Source organism: Colletotrichum graminicola, assembly GCF_000149035.1.
Source record: "Colletotrichum graminicola M1.001 genomic scaffold supercont1.8, whole genome shotgun sequence".
Classification (NCBI taxonomy): Eukaryota; Fungi; Ascomycota; class Sordariomycetes; order Glomerellales; family Glomerellaceae; genus Colletotrichum; species Colletotrichum graminicola.
Window position 1 is genome coordinate 666,917 of NW_007361012.1, and position 20,616 is coordinate 687,532.

The 20,616-nt window shown below is 55.5% G+C and overlaps 8 protein-coding genes across 8 annotated transcripts; 5 read left to right on the plus strand and 3 right to left on the minus strand.

The window, feature by feature from the left end:
- Positions 1 to 805: 805 nt before the first annotated feature.
- GLRG_02865 (PCI domain-containing protein) lies at positions 806 to 2,668 on the minus strand (the record flags this gene model as incomplete). The annotated part of the gene is made up of 3 exons (XM_008093550.1): positions 806 to 1,771; positions 1,880 to 2,183; positions 2,298 to 2,668. The coding sequence occupies 3 exons, from the start codon at positions 2,666 to 2,668 to the stop codon at positions 806 to 808; spliced, it is 1,641 nt and encodes a 546-aa protein (XP_008091741.1).
- Positions 2,669 to 3,238: 570 nt separating this feature from the next.
- GLRG_02866 (acetyl-CoA acetyltransferase) lies at positions 3,239 to 4,635 on the minus strand (the record flags this gene model as incomplete). The annotated part of the gene is made up of 3 exons (XM_008093551.1): positions 3,239 to 3,436; positions 3,492 to 4,436; positions 4,495 to 4,635. The coding sequence occupies 3 exons, from the start codon at positions 4,633 to 4,635 to the stop codon at positions 3,239 to 3,241; spliced, it is 1,284 nt and encodes a 427-aa protein (XP_008091742.1).
- Positions 4,636 to 5,772: 1,137 nt separating this feature from the next.
- GLRG_02867 (ubiquitin-conjugating enzyme) lies at positions 5,773 to 6,422 on the plus strand (the record flags this gene model as incomplete). The annotated part of the gene is made up of 4 exons (XM_008093552.1): positions 5,773 to 5,814; positions 5,873 to 5,937; positions 6,005 to 6,229; positions 6,299 to 6,422. 4 exons carry the CDS (start codon positions 5,773 to 5,775, stop codon positions 6,420 to 6,422), a joined length of 456 nt encoding a protein of 151 aa, XP_008091743.1.
- A 1,498-nt stretch (positions 6,423 to 7,920) lies between these two features.
- Positions 7,921 to 10,881, plus strand: GLRG_02868 (kinesin motor domain-containing protein; the record flags this gene model as incomplete). The annotated part of the gene is made up of 3 exons (XM_008093553.1): positions 7,921 to 8,040; positions 8,111 to 10,533; positions 10,635 to 10,881. 3 exons carry the CDS (start codon positions 7,921 to 7,923, stop codon positions 10,879 to 10,881), a joined length of 2,790 nt encoding a protein of 929 aa, XP_008091744.1.
- Positions 10,882 to 11,957: 1,076 nt separating this feature from the next.
- GLRG_02869 (ubiquitin carrier protein) lies at positions 11,958 to 13,131 on the minus strand (the record flags this gene model as incomplete). Its single annotated transcript, XM_008093554.1, has 2 exons — positions 11,958 to 12,914; positions 12,991 to 13,131. The coding sequence occupies 2 exons, from the start codon at positions 13,129 to 13,131 to the stop codon at positions 11,958 to 11,960; spliced, it is 1,098 nt and encodes a 365-aa protein (XP_008091745.1).
- A 1,558-nt stretch (positions 13,132 to 14,689) lies between these two features.
- On the plus strand, positions 14,690 to 15,821 carry GLRG_02870 (leucine carboxyl methyltransferase; the record flags this gene model as incomplete). Its single annotated transcript, XM_008093555.1, has 2 exons — positions 14,690 to 14,948; positions 15,001 to 15,821. The coding sequence occupies 2 exons, from the start codon at positions 14,690 to 14,692 to the stop codon at positions 15,819 to 15,821; spliced, it is 1,080 nt and encodes a 359-aa protein (XP_008091746.1).
- A 660-nt stretch (positions 15,822 to 16,481) lies between these two features.
- GLRG_02871 (uncharacterized protein) lies at positions 16,482 to 18,227 on the plus strand (the record flags this gene model as incomplete). Its single annotated transcript, XM_008093556.1, has 1 exon — positions 16,482 to 18,227. The coding sequence occupies one exon, from the start codon at positions 16,482 to 16,484 to the stop codon at positions 18,225 to 18,227; it is 1,746 nt and encodes a 581-aa protein (XP_008091747.1).
- A 1,592-nt stretch (positions 18,228 to 19,819) lies between these two features.
- On the plus strand, positions 19,820 to 20,420 carry GLRG_02872 (clathrin adaptor complex small chain; the record flags this gene model as incomplete). Its single annotated transcript, XM_008093557.1, has 3 exons — positions 19,820 to 19,851; positions 19,945 to 20,014; positions 20,091 to 20,420. The coding sequence occupies 3 exons, from the start codon at positions 19,820 to 19,822 to the stop codon at positions 20,418 to 20,420; spliced, it is 432 nt and encodes a 143-aa protein (XP_008091748.1).
- Positions 20,421 to 20,616: the final 196 nt, after the last annotated feature.

The window sequence follows — 20,616 nt, forward strand, 5'->3', positions numbered from 1 at the left end:
ATGCATGCATTATTTTTATTTCTTTTCTTTTTTGACATATATATTGGAAGAATACGTGGAGGGATATGTGGAGAGAATTCTATGCGGAATGGAAACATTAGTCATGACACGAAGAGGATGAGGCACCTTGGACTGGAAAAATCCGATTCTACGAGGGAGGACTTTTTACGCAGGGCTTGGGATTGGAGACTTGAAGGGTTTTATTGCGGAGGAGCCTTGTCTAGTGAAGGGGTTCATATAAGAGGTGGGCGAGGTTTGTGGACGAGACACGCGATGGCCTTCCTGAGCATCGGCCCTGTGCTTTGTTCTAGATGGTCTGACGCCGCTCAGATTCGCACGGGGAACAGATATATAGGGCCTGCCGCTTGACTAGATGGCCTGAACAATGAGGTAAAATACACGTCAAATCAAGAATTGCTGTCTGGAAGCCAACCCTTGTTATGCCCAACCTCCACTCGCATGCAAGACTCGCCAATGGGGTTGCTAGTGAGTAAGCAGGAGTGCTTGCTGCATGTCCGACGCGCCGGTGAAGCTTTCTTGGATGGAATCAGGACAGGCAGGGTGCGGCGAACGCCGGTATAGGGGATGCGGACCCGGCTCCAGGCAGAGAGTGAAGGGAATTGTGAACAGGGTATCATTTCTTGCTTTCTTTTTTTCTTCTTTCTTTCCGACACGAAGCGCATCTCTATCTAGAGAGGAAGGAACCTCCTCTTCTTGTTTTTGTTTCTCTTTCTTTCTCACCCTCCGGACTTCTTATTCTTAGCAGAACAAAAGTCCCGCGACCATGCGCGACTCTCGTCCCGTTTCACCCCTTGACCCACCCGGGCACATGATCGAGGTCCAGATCCTCCTCGTACTGCCTCTCCCGGATTGCGGTCCATGGGGTCGGCCACCCGGCCAGCAGGGGGCTCTTCTTGGTGGCGCCCATGACGGCGAACCGGCCCTGCGAGTGGGCGACGAAGCCGTGCATGAAGCCTAACTGGATGAGCGCCGCGACGTTCATCTCGACGTCGTCCATCTCGACGGGGCTGTTGCCCCAGACGAGGCCCTCGTTGGGGCGGAGCTTCCGGGGCCCGCCGGGCGGCGGGACCAGTGTTGAGGCCGACTCGTGGGATACCGCCGCAAGGAAGGCCGGGGAGGCGGACGTGGAAGAGAACGAGGACACGGGCCTAGAAGGGACGTAGCCCTCGAGGCGGTGCTGGAGGTAGGACGCCGTTGTGTGTAGGTCGGCGAGGTCGAGGGTCGCGGCGCGGCGGTTTGTGGCGGTGGAGGACGCGTCGTCCGGCCCCGGGGCGTATGTCAGGAGGAAGGTCTTGCGTGCGAGAGAGCGCCAGAGCAGGGGGCGGAGGCGGTGGGTCAGGAGGAGGAGGAGGCCCTTGTCGAAGAGGTACTTTTCGTGCTGCGCGAGCGTGTGCTGGAGGAGGACGAAGTCGCCCCGACGGACGGACTGGGCCAGAGGGTGGTAGATGGGCGCGAGGGAGGCGGCTTCCGGGCGGGAGAGGAGGAGCTGGGTGGGCAGGCGGCCGAGGAGGAGGTTACTGGGGATCAGGTAGGAAAGGACGAGGGCCCGGTGGGAGGTCAGCGAGGGCGGGATCTGGAGGTAGGCTTCCTCGAGGCAGAGGGCGGCGCGGAGGAAGTGGCAGTTTGCAAGATTGAAGCGGCCCAGGTAGTAGAGGAAGGTGACTCGCTGGGCGGCCGGGTAGAGTGAGAGGGGAGGGGAGTTTGTCGAGATGTTTGTGAATATTTGCTTCGCGAGATGCGTTCGCCGGCACTTTTGGCGGTCAGCGGCTTCAATATATATTTCATAGCATAGATGAGGTGTGAAGAGGCATGGCAAATGTGTTTGTGAGAGAGTGAGAGAGAGAGAAGTAAGACTTACGGCGAAGAGAAGTTTCAGCACAAGATTGGCAAACATGTAGACCCCGACCTTCTTGCCCTCGGGCTTGCTGTAGCGCGCGCTGGAACGGTCCGTCAGGCAGGTGGTGAATATCTTCTGGATGATCTCGGCCGAGGACTCGGCGATGGACTTGCGGTCGTCGGCGTCGACGTTGCGGATATTGCGCGTCAGGTCCGGGCGGCGCGAGAGCATCATGGTCAGCCGCGCGAGGGACTCGCAGAGCGACATGGCCGTCTTGAGGAGCATGCCGCCATAGGTCGGGTGAGCGAAGGCTGTGCTGCAGGAGCTGTGTGGGGGGTGTTAGTCGCGTGCGTTTGTTCAACGTATGGCGCAGCATCTCGGGAGTGGCCGTCCTGAGTCGAGGTTGAGGGTGGCATGTAGAGGGCATGCGAAAACTCACTTCACCAACCCGCTGAGCAGCGTGTGCGCGCCCAAAAGGTCATCATAGTCAACATCGCGCCAAAAGAGCATGTAGTCCTTCATAAAAGTTACGAAGCCCGGCCACGGCGAGCCCTGGCCCTCGGGCACGTCGTCCTCCTCGGGCAGGCATTTCTCAATTGTGTTCTCGAGGGCCGTGCTGGTGCTACCGCCGCCGCCGCCGCCACCATTCGTGTGCGGCGAGGAACGAAATTGCGTCTTGAGCTCCGAGGCGAGAGCATGATATTGCTGGTTCGCGTTGGGCTCGACGAGTAACCAGTTGCGGAGCTCGTCGCTGTTCTGGGCGCGGACGAAGGTGCGGATTTGTGTCAGGAATTGAATTAGGAGGGACATCGTCGGCGCCGCTTTTGTAGGCGGGAGACTGGAGGCACTACAGACCAAGTGCCGCTAAGGAGATGCGGAGTGAGCGGTGGGGTGAGACGTGAGTGATGCCCCGCGGGTCGTGTTGAGAGTCGACGATGAGTGCAGGTTCAAGGTGAGAGAGCTTGAGGTGAAGTGAGGTGGATTCGTCGGTGTGCGGGGAGCAGGGGTGCGTGCTCGGTGAGGTTGGCTGCACCATACAAACCGGGGCACCCTGACACGACACGAACGGATTTTGGTTTGCTTTCTTGAGCTATTTTTCACCTTTAATTTAACATGCACTATGGGCCTGGAACTCAGAACGAAGCAGCAGCCATATTCATAATGGTCCCATAAGCGGTATAGTTTTCCTCCTTGGCTCATTTCGAATTGTACATATTTGCCCCTCCAGACACGTCACGCCTCGAACCCCGCCATGGTCACCGCAATCTCGGGAAAGCGGCTCCATGTCACTGGGACCTGAGCGTGCATGCAGTCTTCCTATTATGCCCGGCCAACGCATAGCCTGGAACCACCCTGTCGTGCCATCTGATCTCTCATCCTTTACACAGACTCGACGCGCTGCACGACAATGGCAGTGGCCGCGCCGCCTCCGTTGCAAATCGCCGCGACGCCGTATTCGCCAGGCTTCAGCTGGTGAAGCAGAGTGACGAGAATCCTCGATCCGGAGCTTCCCAGAGCGTGGCCGAGGGAGATGGCCCCTCCGAGAGGGTTGACGCGGGCACCCTCCAGTCCGAGAATCTGTACACTGCAGGTTAGCAATGGCTGAGCCACTCGACGACGGACTGGAACTTACCTTCTCGTTGGCCTTGATGACGGCGGCAAAGGCCTCGTTGAACTCCCAGACGGCAACCTGGTCCTTGGTGATGCCCGCTCTCTTGAGCGCAATGGGAACTGCCTTGGCTGGGGCAATAGGGAAGTCCACAGGGTCAACCGCGGCATCGGCCGACCCGCAGATCTTGGCCAGCACACGAGAGCCCGATCCGTATTGTTGCGCAATCTCCTTGCTACCCAGAACGAGCGCGCTCGCGCCATCGTTCAGCGTGGAAGAGTTGGCGGCAGTGACAGTGCCGGTGCCGTCACGCACAAACGCGGGCTTCAACGTGGGGACCCTGTCGAACTTGACATCGAGATAGCCCTCGTCGGCCTCGATAACGGTGTTGCCCTTCTTTCCGGGGACGGTCACAGGTGCGATCTCTTCGGCAAAGGCGTTGGCCTTCCACGCTGCCTGAGCGCGCTCATAGGACTGGATGGCATACTGGTCCTGCATCTCGCGGGTGATCTCGTACTTCTTGGCGGTGTTCTCGGCGCAGTTGCCCATGTGGAATTGGTCGTAGACGTCAGTCAGACCGTCCTTGATCAGGCCATCCTCCATCTTGACGTGGCCGAAAGGCGGCAAGCTGGACGCTCGAGGTACGTAGTAAGGAACCCTTGTCATGTTCTCCATGCCGCCGGCAATCTGCGCCTCGGCCAGGCCCAGCTGAATGTTTTGCGCAGCGAAGACGACAGCCTTCAGACCAGAGGCGCAGACCTTGTTGATGGTGATGGCCTCGACGCTCGACGGGAGGCCGGCGAAGATCAGGGCCTGGCGAGCCGGCGCCTGTCCGACGGATCCCTGCAGCACGTTGCCCATGTATACGTCGGCGATCTTGTCGATGGGGACCTTGGACTTTTCGAGGGCGGACTTGATGGCGACGGCGCCGAGCTGTGGCGCCGAGACGCTGGTGAAGGAGCCATTGAACTGGTGTCCGAGTTAGTGACCGACCCCGATATACACTGACTGGCTAGTGGTTGGCTACCTTTGCTGTTGGCGTTCTTGATGCACTGAGGATGTATGCATCTCGAACCTCTTGCCTAAGCGCAGCTCTTGTGGAAAACTGGCGGGCCGCCGCTTGCCTGGCGATTTGGCTGGGGAGCCTCGACGACTGTCTCGAGAACATGATGAGTACTTTGGCGACAGGTATATGTTTGCAGCAAGTCGCACGGGTAAACGACAACGGGGAGAGGATATTCGAGATGACCTCACAAACGTGAACAGGAAACTTAGAATGGCAACGGCTTCACAATTCGGGAGGGATGGATAGCAAGCATGTGGACGGCAATACCCCAGGTCCTGCGGTCTTCCTCGGCTTAAGAGGGGGTGGGTGGCACGGGCGGGGCCGAGCTTCTTAGGAAGGAGTGCAGCTGTGAGGTCACCCAAATCCCCCCAGGTCGATGTGCAGGCCTCTGGGGAACCGACCCCCCACCCCGGGCCGTGGAAGTAGGGGCGTAATTCCGCGCGGAAACGTCAGGCCAGAAAAGGGCTCCGACAGCAGTGTCACCATCTGCGCCTCGTCTGGATCCCATTTCTTGGAACGTCGCACATATGGTTTTGTGGCGGCAGTCGTGCCGCGTACATAAAAACCGTCGAGAAACATGACGGATCGCATTGTGCATCTGAGTAGGTAGTTGCAGCGCGCAGCAGGAGAGTGCATGGCAAATTGCATGTGAAGAGCAATAATGTAGACGCTCATTCCCGAGGGCGAGTCTTGACAACCTGGAAGTAACATTACAAAGCAGCAGCAAACGAACAAAGCCCTGGAGCAAGACCAAAAGGAAAAGGACACGGAACAAAGGGAGGGGAAAGGAGAAGAAAAATTACAGCCCAAGGCTCGTACACTACAGTGTCATTGAAGAGTGGCGCCGCCATTCGTGTGTTCCCAATGCAGGCTTTAAGTGGTCGCACATTCACCGCTGGCTTGGTTTAGTCTGATTCGCGCTTCGCCCCTGCTGTCGTGATTGGTTGAAGGCCCAAGACCCACTAATTTGGGCATAAGCGGAAGGCGGTGATGGCGAAGCCGAGCTGCTTCCCGTGCCATCCAGTCGGACTGTGAACCACCCAAACGTTATCTCGCCAGTTCTTCCATCATTCATCTTCAGACTTCGACCACGCGGATTGCGAAACTCAAACATTCCTGAACACCAGCTAGGATTCCAGTTTATCCGCCAGCATTTTGAGCCACCCATCTGTCTTCCAGTGACGGCTATCTTGATTCATTGCGACTTGGTAATCAGTAATCGATCGACCGACCGCCACCATGTCGACCGCCGCCCGCCGCCGCTTGATGCGTGACTTCAAGGTTAGTTATGATGCCCATGCATCTCGAATTTCAACAGAAGTGCTGACATATCGAGCAGCGCATGCAGACCGACCCTCCCGCCGGCGTCTCTGCCTCACCTGTACCCGACAACGTTATGACCTGGTATGCTCGTATACGCCTCGAATCTGCAAGGGGCCTCCAAGAAACAGGCTAACACCGACCTTTGCAGGAACGCCGTGATTATCGGGCCCGCTGACACGCCTTTTGAGGACGGAACCTTCAGACTCGTGATGCAGTTCGAGGAGCAGTATCCCAACAAGCCGCCCGCGGTCAAGTTCATCAGCCAGATGTTCCATCCTAACGTCTATGCAACGGGAGAGCTTTGCTTGGATATCCTCCAGAACAGATGGAGTCCCACATACGACGTTGCCGCGGTGTTGACAAGTATCCAGAGGTGAGCCGACGGGGACGGGGGGTTTCAATTCGAGAGTTGATGACACAGTCCGAGCTAACGTTGCAACAGTTTGCTTAACGACCCAAACACCGGTTCCCCCGCGAACGTGGAGGCGTCGAATCTTTACAAGGACAACCGCAAGGAGTATACGAAGCGTGTTCGCGAGACGGTTGAGAAGAGCTGGGAAGACTAGATGACAATGATACCAACACAAAAGGAACACATACGACTTTTATGAGCAACATGGTCCTCTCTACCTCAAGCAGGTGATGGCCTTTTTGGGAACATATTGCAGGGCTGCACTGGGACAGACTAGTTTACGTGAGCGGCAACCCAGGATCGACCAGACAGACTCCTTGATTCGCTTCGCATTAAGTGGCTGGGTACCTGACGTAGTGCAAGTGGGGGGGAACATTTGGCGTTTCGGCTTGCGCTGTCCTATCCGTATGGCTTTGGGGGCGACCTTGTTGCGATAGGCGTTTCGCGGTCGTGCGTTTTGCTTTTTTCACCGTCGAGTCACTGGCTGCTGGTGACGTTAGGTTCGTCTTCATCTGGCTTTGCAGGGGAGTTCGTGGGAAGTGCATTTGGGACCTCATTAACAGCGAAATACCAAATCTACTGTTCAATATGCGGCCCCTCGTTGTTTGTTGTGTATCCATTTGCCAAAAACGGAGCAACCCCATGTGCCAGGGACATAGTCTGTTGTGACCCGAATTCGTTGCGCCAATTTTACTTGCATCGGTGGTACTGTCGCGTGCTTGGTCAACGACCCCTCTAATTAGTGCGTAATGAGCCAGACCCATCCATCTGTCCCGAGGGCACGCCCTGTGATGTTCAGTGGGTGCTGGTATCTTCGGCAGAAGGACAGACAGGGACTCGCTCACCCTTCTTGTTGGGACGGACGGGCCTCGAGGACTGAATAGTGTAGTGCCTAGGGCGAGGACTGAGGAGGGACATGTGGTAGGTACCTAGGTAGTAAAAAACAAGAAAAAAGGGGGAAAAAACAAGTAGGGATTCATTCGGTAACTGTACCGTCGAGTGGTGAGGCGGGGATGAAACCACCAGCGGGAAGTGGTTTCGAGCGAACGGGATTGGTCCATTATCTCTTGCTCCCGGCTGGCTTGTGCATTGCTGCGGCCGGCGCAAGGGCCTGAGTGACTTGTGATTGCCCCTTTGCCCCTGTGGAGCTTAGGTGCCACAGTGACCTTCTGTCTCTCCAGCCCGCATTTGTGCTGTACCGGTACCGCCTTACTGCAAGTAAAGGATTCCACGCGATTTCTAGCGCGACCCCGTCACTTGCATCTCAGCCCCCCCAAAGGCAACCCCGAATCCCAAACAATACAAACACATCTTTTCTACTATTCACTCTCGCTTCCCCCATCCGACTGCCTTTCTGGCTGCTGTTGCTGCTGGTTTGCGCTGTCGTCATCCTCTCTCCCTTTGCACCACCGCTCTGCAACAACCTGCGACATGTCATTCTAGCAGCCTTCCCACATATTTGCACACCGTCATTTCATCCCGCCTTATTTGTGTGTGTCCTCTCACCACAAATCCCCTCTGTTGCCGAGCTGCGGCCGCCGCGTGCTTCGCCGCAACCACACGCACCCCCCCTCTATCTTCGCGCAACAACTTCACTCGATCGGAATCCATGACCTAGGCTTTGACGCCTGCTGGTCTGAAATACCGTCGCCATGTCTAGCGCAAACAGTATCAAGGTGGTGGCCCGGTTCCGTCCACAGAACAAGGTGGAACTGGCATCGGGCGGCCAGCCTATTGTCACTTTTAATGGCGAAGACACATGTACCCTCGACGTAAGTGCCTTCTCGTCCCCTTTTTGAAGCCTTTGTGCATGTAGGCAGTGACTGACACTGACCTTTCTAGTCGAAAGAGGCGCAGGGCTCTTTCACCTTCGACCGAGTCTTCGATATGGAATGCAAGCAGTCCGATATTTTCGACTTTTCTATCCGTTCCACTGTCGACGATATCCTCAACGGTTACAATGGAACGGTCTTCGCCTACGGTCAGACGGGTGCCGGAAAGTCTTACACCATGATGGGCTCCAGCATCGACGACGAGGAGGGCCGCGGTGTTATCCCCCGTATCATCGAGCAGATCTTCGCCAGTATCATGTCTAGCCCCAGCACTATCGAGTACACAGTACGAGTCAGCTATATGGAAATCTACATGGAGAGGATTCGCGACCTGTTGGCGCCCCAGAACGACAATCTTCCCGTCCACGAGGAGAAGAACCGCGGTGTCTACGTCAAGGGTCTCCTGGAGGTCTATGTCTCCAGCGTCCAGGAGGTCTACGAGGTCATGAGAAGAGGTGGAAATGCCCGTGCCGTCGCTGCAACCAACATGAATCAGGAATCTTCTCGTTCGCATTCCATCTTCGTCGTCACTATCACCCAGAAAAACGTCGAGACAGGATCGGCAAAGAGTGGCCAGCTTTTCTTGGTCGATTTGGCCGGTAGCGAAAAAGTTGGAAAGACAGGAGCCAGTGGTCAGACGCTCGAGGAGGCCAAGAAGATCAACAAGAGTTTGAGTGCTCTCGGAATGGTCATCAACGCCCTGACCGACGGCAGATCCTCTCACGTTCCCTACCGAGACTCTAAGTTGACCCGTATCTTGCAAGAATCCCTTGGCGGTAACAGTCGAACAACACTCATCATCAACTGTTCGCCCAGTAGTTACAACGACGCTGAAACCCTTAGCACCCTACGATTCGGTACTCGTGCGAAGGCGATCAAGAACAAGGCCAAGGTCAATGCTGAGCTTAGTCCTGCCGAGCTCAAGGCCTTGCTTGGCAAGGCCAGAGGCCAAATCGCGACCTTTGAGACCTACCTCTCGAGCCTGGAGGGCGAGGTTCAGATGTGGCGTGCTGGTGAATCTGTTCCCAAAGACAGATGGGTGGCCCCCTTATCTGCAGACGGTGTCACAGGAGCCAAGGCAGAAGCAAGAGCACACCGTCCATCGACACCTTCCCGCTTGCTGCCCGAAAGCAGATCAGAGACACCCGCAATCTCAGAGCGCTCAGGAACACCAAGTTTGCCTCTGGACAAGGACGAACGAGACGAGTTCTTGCGTCGCGAGAACGAGCTTCAGGACCAACTGGCCGAAAAGGAGAGCCAGTACAACACTACAGACAAGGTGCTCCGTGAGACCAAGGAGGAGCTCGCCTATCTTAAGGAGCACGACGCCAAGACGGGCAAGGAGAATGAGAAACTCCACGCCGAGGTGAACGAGGTCAAGATGCAGCTTGAGCGCCTGAGCTTCGAGGGCAAAGAGGCACAGATCACCATGGACGCACTCAAGGAGCAGAACGCCGAGCTGACAACAGAGCTTGATGAGGTCAAGCAGCAACTTCTCGACGTGAAGATGAGCGCCAAGGAGACGAGCGCGGTTCTGGACGAGAAAGAAAAGAAGAAGGCTGAGAAAATGGCCAAGATGATGGCCGGGTTCGATCTCGGCGCCGATGTGTTCAGCGACAACGAAAAGGCCATCGCGGAGGCCATTGCCCAACTGGAGGCTCTGCACGAGATCAGCTCTACCGGCGAAGTCGTCAACCCTGACGAGCTTGAGGCGCTCAAGACGCGTTTCGTCGAGATCCAAGGAATCGTGAGACAAGCCGAGCTGTCCGTCTACAGCGCCTCCTCCACCGAGGCAGACGCTCGCCGCAGAGCCGAGCTCGAGGACCGCCTTCAGTCTCTCCAGCAAGAGTATGAGGAGCTTCTTACCCGCAACCTGAGCGAGAACGACGTCGAGGAGATCAAGTCTCGCTTGGAGAGCGCCTACTCCAACAAGCAGACCACCTCCATGGAGCTCGTGGACGAGCTGAAGGCCGAGATCGTGCAGAAGGCTGCCGAGAACTCGAAGATGAAGGCCCTCATCGAGGACCTCCAGCAAAGAGTCAAGGCCGGCACTGCCGCACCAATGGCCAACGGCAAGTCCATCCAGCAACAGATTGCTGAGTTCGATATCATGAAGAAGAGCCTCATGCGCGACCTTCAGAACCGTTGTGAGCGTGTGGTTGAGCTTGAGATCTCGCTTGACGAGACGAGAGAGCAATATAACAACGTGCTCCGGTCATCCAACAACCGGGCGCAGCAGAAGAAGATGGCCTTCCTCGAGAGGAACCTCGAGCAGCTGACTCAGGTTCAGCGCCAGCTCGTCGAGCAGAACTCGGCGCTCAAGAAGGAGGTTGCCATTGCTGAGCGCAAGCTCATTGCTCGCAACGAGCGCATCCAGAGCCTCGAGAGCCTGCTACAGGATAGCCAGGAGAAGATGGCCTCTGCAAACCACAAGTACGACTGCTCCTTTACCCCTGCTTGTCACTCATTCATGCCCCCTTTTCCAACGCATCATTTCATGCTCGGACCCATTGCTAACGACTGGTGCCTTGTAGGTTTGAAGTCCAGCTCGCTGCTGTCAAGGAGAGGCTGGAGGCTGCCAAGGCTGGCAGCACCCGCGGCCTGAACTCTCCCTCGCTTGGCGGCTTCAGCTTCACCAACGCCGGCAGCCGTATTGCCAAGCCTCTCCGTGGCGGTGGTGGTGACAACCAGGGACCTTCCATTCCCGTTATCAGCAGTATTCAGCAAAACGAGGGCGGTGCTGGCAAGCGCAGCAGTTGGTTCTTCTCCCAGAAGTCTTAAAGACTGTTTTACTGGGCCCACCTTTCCGCTTTAACCCTTGCTTTCCTGCTATCGGGCATACCGTTTCAGGAAACGCAGTCTCTCATCCCCCAAATAGACATGACGACACATGCGACAGGCGATAGCCTGGCGCAGACTAGACCACTATACCCCTGCTGTGCTGATACTGGCGGCACGGTTCTTTATCGCCCTAGTTACTAAGACTACACTACCCGCCATTCCTGGCAGAAAGTTCTCCCCTTTTGCTTAACCCGGTACATTGGAAGAAAGAACCAAGACAAACCGATAGAGACTATAAGTGCAGATTTGGACGACACAGCACAAGGACTGGGATAGGGAACAGTATCCTTTGACGTTAAAAAATTTCTTCTTCCTCTCTTCGGTTGGGTTTGCCTTGCTCTTGGATTTTGCTTTTATGGCAGCTTCTGGGTGGTCTTTATCATTTTTGGTCAAGGGGGGATTGAGTGGTTTGGTGGGTGTGTGAGGGTGGACGAATGGTTTTCATGGGGAGCGTCGCCCGCAAATGACCAGAAGGCGTTTGGTGGCAGACTCATCAGGCGTGTGGAAGCAGGGTGCTCGACGGGCTGGATCGGCCGTGGACGGACAGGGAGGAGAAGCCCACGACAGGGCGAGAAGAACGGCCGATTGGCAATAAGGGTTACTGCTGGGTGCATAATCTGGGGGCAGTTAGTGGCACGACACGACGGACCTCGCCACTTATGAAATCCAAGACGTTTGACGGTTAATGAGGCTAGTACAAAAGAAGACTTGCTGCTAATATCGATGACTGCGCAACGTTCATGTTCAATTTTTGCTACCTGAGGGTGGGTATGGTTGAGAATGATATAGGAGATGTATCCAATGACTATAATGGCAACTAGAAACGACCAGGCTAGCGTCCCGCTGCTTCGGCTCAGCAGTCTCTCCACAAGTTATTAGGTAGGGATAAGTAAACAAGCTATCTCGCCAAGTCAAGGCAAGTCTGATGGCGGATTCACACAAGACTTCGAGTCAAAAATTGCTAGGCGAATATCTGCGAGCTTGAGCTAAGCCAGCAACGAACTTGGACCCGCAATCTATTTCGCGAGCGTACTGATGAGAATGATCTGGGGAATGAGGATTGCGGTGATCAAGACAAAGACAGCAAGAGTAGTGGCAAAGAGCTTGGCGTAGAGAATGACGAGACGCTTCCAAGCGGAGCGGGAGAAACCGCTCCAAGCATCGTCCATGGTGGCGTAGCCCTTGCCGCCAACGACGCGGGGCTCAACCTTGCCCCCGAACGAGCGGTCGAAGGGAATGATGGTGTTAGCTTCCTCGGGGAGGAGCGAGGCCTGGACGCGGACGAGGACGACGTGGGCCGGGACGACGACGGTAACCTGGAAGGCGATGCTGATGATGGTGATGACGATGCTCTTCCAGGCATCAGATTCATTGGGCTGGGGCACGGTCGACGGCTTGCCGAACTGCATATTGGGCAGGTCCATGCCGATGGCCCAGCCAATGGCGATGGGGATCCAGGTGGCGACCTGCTCGGTTAGCCAGTAGGCGGCGACGGGGCGGGCGGTGGCATCAAAGGTGCGCTTGAAGGACGGCAGACGCTGCCAGAAGTGCTGGGAGCTGGGCGGAGTGATGACGATGTGGACCCAGGCGGTACTGAGCTGGACGAGGGACAGGGCGGCGAGGAGGGTCGCGAGAGAGGCGAGAGTGCCGGGCAGGAAGCTGGAGAAGAGGCCGAAGAGAAGGCTCGTGGCGATGGCCTGTACCAAGTAGACGGAGAAGCCACGGAAGTTTGCGCGCCAGCCGCCGTAGCTCTTGAGGAGGCGGTTGATGGAGCGGAGGGACGAGGTCACAGTGGTGGGGCGGCCGCCGGTGATGGCCTTGTTCGTCGGGACGGGACCATCGGCGCGCGCCTCGGGGCCGGCGGAGGGGATGATACCATCATCTTCGGCAAGGTCGACGGGGTCGTAGGCGGGCGGGTTTTCATCCTCGACGATGGCGAAGATAGGGTAGACTTGGTGAAGGGTGTAAACCGTCTGGGAGATCTAGTGTTAGTCGAGCTGGGCTGGCAATAAGGATCACGCAGAGAAGACAGAGAGAGCGCTTGCTTACCCAAACAATGAGGGGAACGAAGACAAGGAAGTTGGCAATGTAGACTGCAATGCTCCACGCGGGCAGCTGGGGTTGGTCAGGTATCTCCTTAACGGCCCTCTTGTAGATGGCGCCGGCGAGGTTTTGCATCTCGGCCTTCATATTTGCTGCTTGACCTCGGCGAACGAAATGCAATAAACAAATGTAAAATGTGACGATGAATGGTGGGAAAAGATGTCAAAATGAAAGGTTGAGGTCGGTAGGTTTTAAGGAGTATAGATAGAATGGAAGTGATGGAAGTGACGGAAGTGTATAGGATGGATCCAGAAGGGCGTCAACATGCATGCCATTGGGTCGTTGCGCCTGTGCTGCCTAGACGCTTGCTTGGTGGCGGGAAAGTCTACCTGCTGGTGTGTGAGTGCACCAGCCTACAGAAAGTACCTTGCCGAAGGAAATAGTGTACTGACACGCTACCTAATGGTGGGACCCTCCGGGGTACGAGCAGCACATCACCAGGCAGCAGGCAGGCACAGCCACACTCGTCTCTTCCCGCCCCGTTAGCCCCCAGATCCTTCAAGCTCCATCGACGAGTCACACCTTGCGAACGGCCTGTCTGACGACGCGCTCTGCAAACCAAGCGGACGACGAAGGAGCACAAATGTTAGTTATTGGTTCGCCAGCTGCAGAGCCTCGGGCATAAAGTGGTGCGTGCCGTATTCTAACATGTCGGGCGGCTCGTATCCACTTTCTCGTTGAAATGATATACCATTGGCCAGGTCGTGTAGCGGCTGCACAGCACATTTCGGTCTGCTTTGCAAATGTTCGAACTATTGATAAGGCTATCCAGCATGAACGCAGGTGCACGCTTCGAATCCAGGCGAAGGTCTGTTCGCTGTTTGGACTCTGGGATTATGCATGAAACGTCGTAGAGTTTTGGGCCTGGATCAACTGGGACGTTCTTCTGGGACGTGTTTGCATGATGGAGTTCATATCCCTCCCCTGTGGCTTGGAGAAAGCCTCATCGTCCGACGTATTAGATGATGCACCTCCCGACGCACCCGAAGGGATACACATACCTAGTGTTTCCATTTTTGGATAGTATCATAGTCATCCTGATCTGTAACAAGGATCGGCCATGCCTTCCACATAGTTTATATTGAATACTCTATCCCATTGAGTGCGAAGTGACCTCACACAACCTCAGACCGATAAGACTACAGTAACCCAGGCCAACTATCCAATAGCTGTCGGTGATCATTTACATAGACCCACATTTGGGTTATGTGAGGTCACTTCGCACTCAATGGGATAGATAACAATGTGACCGTTCTCCGCGCTAGATTCTTCAGCAGTGCAACGGCGATTGACAGAATGCAACGCAGCTGTTGGGAACTACGATGCATGCATCCATCTATCGTTGGGTTCTCCAGATCTCCCACTCTGGCTCCACTGCGTCCAACGGCCCGTCCCAATCTCCTTCTCTTTTTTGTATTGTTCGATAGGTGCATCCGCGGAGGGAACAAAGTTGCATGGCTTTCTGCACTAAGGTGGACTGTGCGTCGAGATCCAATGCGATGGCAGCATCCGTACAAGGTGCTGGCTGCGGCAATGCCAGAGGCGCCCCACCTCGTGGTTTCCCTCCTACGTCACTCACAACTTCACTAACCCAAACCCTGAAACATCTTCAACCTTATCAACGCCCTCGGAAACAGTATCTCCCATGTCTAGAGATTCAATCCCGAACCTGTTATCCCTTCGTGGTGCAAGGGGTGGCCGGGGCGGTCGCGGTCGCGGAAGAGGTCCCGGTGGTCCCTCCTCGGGCCCGACCCATGATCAGACGATTCAAGGGACCGACGACGACGCCGCCGGCTCGCGCCTGAGTGCCGTGAACGTAGGATACCTCGCCGACCCCTACGCCCAGTTCTTTGTGGACAACTTGGCCGGGCCCCCTCCAAGAAGGCTACCCATCATCAATCGAGGTCCGTGCCAAGATCTGCTTCCGTCGAGAATGGAGGCTGATCTCTTTTCCAGGCACTTACACGAGAACCGTTGCTCTCGACAACCTCATTGACAGCTTTTTGGACGAATCCGACGGCACACAGTCGGGTTCGAAACAGAGGCAAATCATCTCGCTGGGCGCCGGCACCGACACTCGCCCGTTCCGTCTCTTTCCCAGGGCCAACCGACCTGAGCTTGTCTACCACGAGATCGACTTCGCGGTCACGGTGCGGAAAAAGGCACGCATAGTGCAGTCAGCCCCCCCATTGCGCCAAATTCTTGGTGTACCTTCCGTAGAGGAAGATGGCTCGTGGAGTTCCCAACCATCCTCGGCAGACAAGTACTACTGTCACTCACGCGACCTCCGCGAGCTTGTGCAAGGAGGCTCACAGCCCCTCGCAGGCCTCAGAACGGACTTCCCGACATTGTTGATATCGGAATGCTGCCTCTGCTACCTCGAGACATCCACAGCCAAAGACATCGTGGCGTGGTTCGAGCAGAAGATCCCCAACCTGGCCATCATCATCTATGAGCCAGTCAGGCCCGACGATCCATTTGGCAAAATGATGACGTCCAATCTTGCGGCGAGGAGGATACGCATGCCGACCCTGGAAAGCTACAAGCTTCCGCAACACCAAACACAGCGCCTGCGCGATGCCGGTTTCGAACACGCCAACACTCTGACGGTTGAGCGCATTTGGGAAAAGTGGGTATCAGCCGAAGAAAAGGAGCGCGTTGACCGACTGGAGGGTCTTGATGAGGTTGAAGAATGGAAGCTCCTTGCTGACCATTACGTTGTGGCATGGGGATGGAGAGGCGTTGGGTTTGCATTGGACGACTCAAACGGGGCGTAGGGAGGTGAGTTACGTGACTCGGAACTGCTGCGCCGCTTCGCCATCGCTTAGGAAGTACGGATACATCGGTAATCAAGCAGTCAGCCGAGGAAATCAGCAGCTTGCGAATTAGAATACGCCTGGCTGGATGAGTGCTACCCCCGTCGTCTGTTTCCTCCAAAATGAGGCTCTGCTTAGTTTTCCGAACTCTTGAGCGAACGGTTAGGACAAAGATGTGAGTTTCGTCGTTGAAACTTGCAAGCGTGTCTCTAGGGAGTTATTTGGGTTGGGCAAGCTGCAATTGCCCGTTCCATGGGATGTGGCAGAGCTGACCTGCTTGGCCCGATTGCTTCCGCCACCACCTTCCCAAAAGGCGTTTCCCCCGTGTCCCCGTCGGTTAGCAGAGTGGCCCCCCTGGTTTCCTGGCCGATGTTGGTTGGTTTCTTCCTGTTGGACCAACCAGCCAGTTCTATCTACCTGCATGAGATCCCAGCCCACTTCTCTTGTAAGCAATGCGCGTAAACCAGCCTCACCTGAGGTGCTTTTGGTCCAACATTATTATGTCGACGCAAGACACCACGATGCTGCTCAGCTACCCTCACCGTCGTCCAACGCCTTGCTTTTCGACTGCGTCAACTTGATAAATAGAGATATCGACACGCAAAAACGATTTTGGTTAAGATGATCAAAAGACCTTTGGACACACTCCCGGCCGAGACCCTCATCAGTATCGCGGGGTACCTCGATGGCGTTCAACTGCCAGATCTCTCGTCCTTCGCCCTCACGAGCAGAGCTTGCAACGCTGCCGCCTCGTGCTACTTGTTTCGCGATATTCATATCCGAATCAAACACCCTCGGAAGCTACAGCGAGACGTCGCAAAGTGGCTCAATGTGCTGCAACGCACGGATGCTTCACGACATGTCCGGCGCCTGGTGATGACCTTCGAGGACAGGACGCTCCATCACAGTGATCTGTATTCGCCTGACCGGTTGCGTCTGACAGCCGAGACGGTTGACAGTCTCAGCTACGCTAAGCGAATGTTGCCGAAGAACCGCCGTCTTCGCGATGTCTTCGTAGACCCGGAGGCATGGGCTCCCATGGTCCAACTGCTGAAGGCCCTGGTCCGGTTGACCAATATGGTCATCGAGCACGAGAGCAGCTTTTCACCCTTCCTCCTGGAAGCAATTGGGACCCAGCACACAAAATGCCTACTGGATCTCAGATGCTTTGACCTTCACTGCATTGAAGGTGCTCCTCTCAACCCATACGACGTTGCTCTGCTCCTGTCGCCCCAGTTACACAGCGTCTCGATCAAAGAATACTTTCAGTCATTTACCGGCCACACAAATGAATCAGTCGTGTTCAAACTCGTCAAAGGTCTATCGCCGAGCCTCAGGAAGGTGGAGCTAGAACCGGTCTTCGGGGCCCGGTATCATCGGAGATGCAACCCGGAATTCGAGAGCCAGTTGCAATCTGCAATAGCACAAGCCATGGAAGTAAACCTCAAATACTGGAAAAACTCGGCGAGGAACATGTACGAATCCAAACTTGGCTCAATACCTTTCTTGTCCATGCAGAGGACTAGCCCGGAGAGAGTACAATCGTGGGTCGAAACCACGGACTTTGCACTCCTGCGCCATCTGAGGCTGAACGCGGGGTCGAGAGAGCTGCGTTGGCTTGCGAAACACGCCAAATTTCGCTGCCTCGGCAGCCTGGAGCTGCACAACAGCGGCTACATCAGCGCTCCTTCGGATACGGAAGGCTTTGACGATCTGGAGAATGCCGCTGTAGATTTCCTAGCCGTCATCCCCGCGTTGACAACGCTGTCACTCGGAGCCCAGCTGACTTTGCCAATGCTCCAATTCGCAGTCTCTCGATTTGGAAAAACACTGCGAAAACTGAAGCTTCGGCCGACCGGAAGCGGGTTCTTACCGGAGGAAGATATCAAAATTCATGCGGAACACATCGGCCTGATTTCTGAGGCGTGTCCTTTGCTGGAAGACCTGACGATCACGGTGGCCGTTCCTTCATTCCGTTCACAATCGGCGGAGCTGACGGGGATGTGCCAGGGCATCGGACAAATTCGCCGTCTACGGAATCTTTACCTGACCCTCCGTTCGACGACAGAAGAAGACCCGACGAAGTTGAGCTTACGAAGGAGGCCTCGGATCGACCGCAGTGGGCGATTCCTGTCGCCAACCTTCCCGACGGAGGAACTCACAGACACATTTGTGAGGGCGGCCTGGAACACGATCTGTGAGCGGGGCTCTCGCTTAGAGTCGATGCAGATGGATACTCTATATCGGTGGGGCGGCACGCGCAAGTCGGAAAGGGTTTTCCAGGTGCGCAGAGTTGGGGCCGCAGGTGAGGAGGCTGTAGCGGAAACGCTTTATCGACGGAATGGCATATTGAGGTGGCGAGAATGATCCTGCCGGGGATGCTTCTCGCATGACGTTTGTGAAGGAGAAGGAGACTGGAATGGGCGGCTGTGGGGGACGTCTTTGGAGGCTCTTACGGCTGATGGGAAGCATTTTGCTTTATAGACGCCTAGAGTTATCCGAGGCTTTGGCAGCAGGCAGTACAGCAGGCAGTGCACATTCAGCGTGTGACAGATATAGTTGAATACCATCTCTTTCATAAGGACAGCTCACTTTGAAGTCCTATTCGACCGCCTCGTGCCGAAGTAAGCCCAAGGTTTGCCTCAGTCGTCCCTTCCCTTGTTGGTCAGGTACTCTGAGTTGGCAACCAAAGCAGACAGCGGCAAGGGTAAAATGGCGTCGAGTCGAACTCGAGGCTGGAAAGCGGCACATTGATGGATGCTGTTGGAAGTTCGGAACGGCACAGGCAGCAAACGCGACACATGGCTAAGTGGCAGACGGCAGATACGATGGGAACGAGCTTTCCGTCAGTGAAAGGGAGGACGACGAGACATCTTATTCGTGCGGAACCAGTTTTGACTAGAAATTACCATCTACCCTAGGGAACCAAGTCTACAAGTGTGCACTAAATATGAGCATGGTCAATAACAGTTACCACGTTGGTGGCTGATCCACGAGGCCGACAATGCGTGATGGTCGCCACCAAGGCCAGTTTCGTCCCGCGTTGGAGCCTTCTCAAAGCCAAGATGTTTGTTCACTCAGGCCGATATAATCTTTCTACACATTCTCATCGAAAACAGAAATCCTTCGGATAAGCATGAACCCAAAAGCATCCGGATCGATGGTTCTGAGCTCAGGATAAATGAGACAACCTTCTTCACCTCAGCCCAGCAAGGGGCCGCAAGCAATGAAAGCGAGGCATCGCAATAGAAAGAAAATCTCCATCGAGAAAAACGTAGGGTTCCAAAAATTCCCTAGCCAGCCGAAGCCAACTAGGAGTGGTCATAGTTATAGTTTTCAACTAGCAAAAACACGATCTCGGACGAATCCTCACTGATACGCGTAATGCCCTTGCACTCGGATGGAGAGGAAAAGGAGGAAAGAAGGATTGAAAGTGGCGGGGCGGAAGGCGAGGCTTTATACCCTTGATCCTTTGGGAGGTGGGGCGCGCAATCAGCCGCGGTACGTACCCACTGAGATACGTATCCTCTTCAGGCTGCACAGGTACACAGCATCATGCCCAATACACAACGCCATAACGGTAGGTTTGAAGATAGAAACACAGTACCATGGGATCTCGTATAACTAAGCCTCTCTAGTTACCAAGGCCACCTCTGGCAGTAGCTTTCGTACCTAGGTGATATAAGATGCACAAGGTGGATGTGGGAGTGGCCTCGGATACGTACCTTTTTAGGGACGGAGCCCCCATATGGACTCTGAGGGGGGAAACAGCAATGGAGCTTGTTAGTGCACCACCCTAAGCCTGCCGGCGCCATAGTTCTTCGGTACGTACCTGCAAGAGCACCGCCGAAGCTCCGTGGCCGCCGACTTCACTTCTCGAAACCTGAAGCGCGGGGCGACACCAGATTCAAAGAACGGGAACGCTCCAAGGACATGCGATCCCCGCCGACGTCGCAACAATGCTGTCCTTTATCCTGATCCAGAATCGCCAGTATGTATCCCATTGCTCTTCGGATCCGTCCGCAAGGGCCGGATAGGGAGAACAACGGAGGGGGAGAAGTTGACTGACTTTCCCGCGATCCAGGGGCAAGACCCGTCTTGCGAAGTGGTACGCGCCCTACAGCGACGACGAGAAGATCAAGCTCAAAGGCGAGGTGCGGATTCCCCCTTCCTCTTCGACACCTTGTCCCTCTACCCCGTCAGCCGACTGACGCTTCCCTTCTCTCACAGGTCCATCGCCTCGTCGCGCCACGCGACCAGAAGTACCAGTCCAACTTCGTTGAGTTCCGCAACAACAAGATCGTCTACCGCCGCTACGCCGGCCTCTTCTTCTGCGCCTGCGTTGATACCAATGACAACGAGCTGGCATTCCTCGAGGCTATCCACTTCTTCGTCGAGGTCCTTGACGCCTTCTTTGGCAACGTCTGCGAGCTCGACCTCGTCTTCAACTTTTACAAGGTTTACGCCATCCTCGACGAGGTCTTCCTCGCCGGTGAGATCGAAGAGACGAGCAAGCAGGTGGTGCTGACAAGGCTGGAGCATCTGGATAAGCTGGAATAATGGGCTTGGGGAATTTGAGAACAAAAAGGGGGGCCGAGGGATGTGGGACATCGCTCTCGTGCATGTGAGGTGTAATCACGGTTGAAGACACGCAGACTTCACCTGTCTTAAGTATAGGCGTACGGATGGATCGGAGTCTGGAGTTCAGTCACAAGCGGCACGCACGCAATCGACTTGGGCAATGTGTCAGCTATTG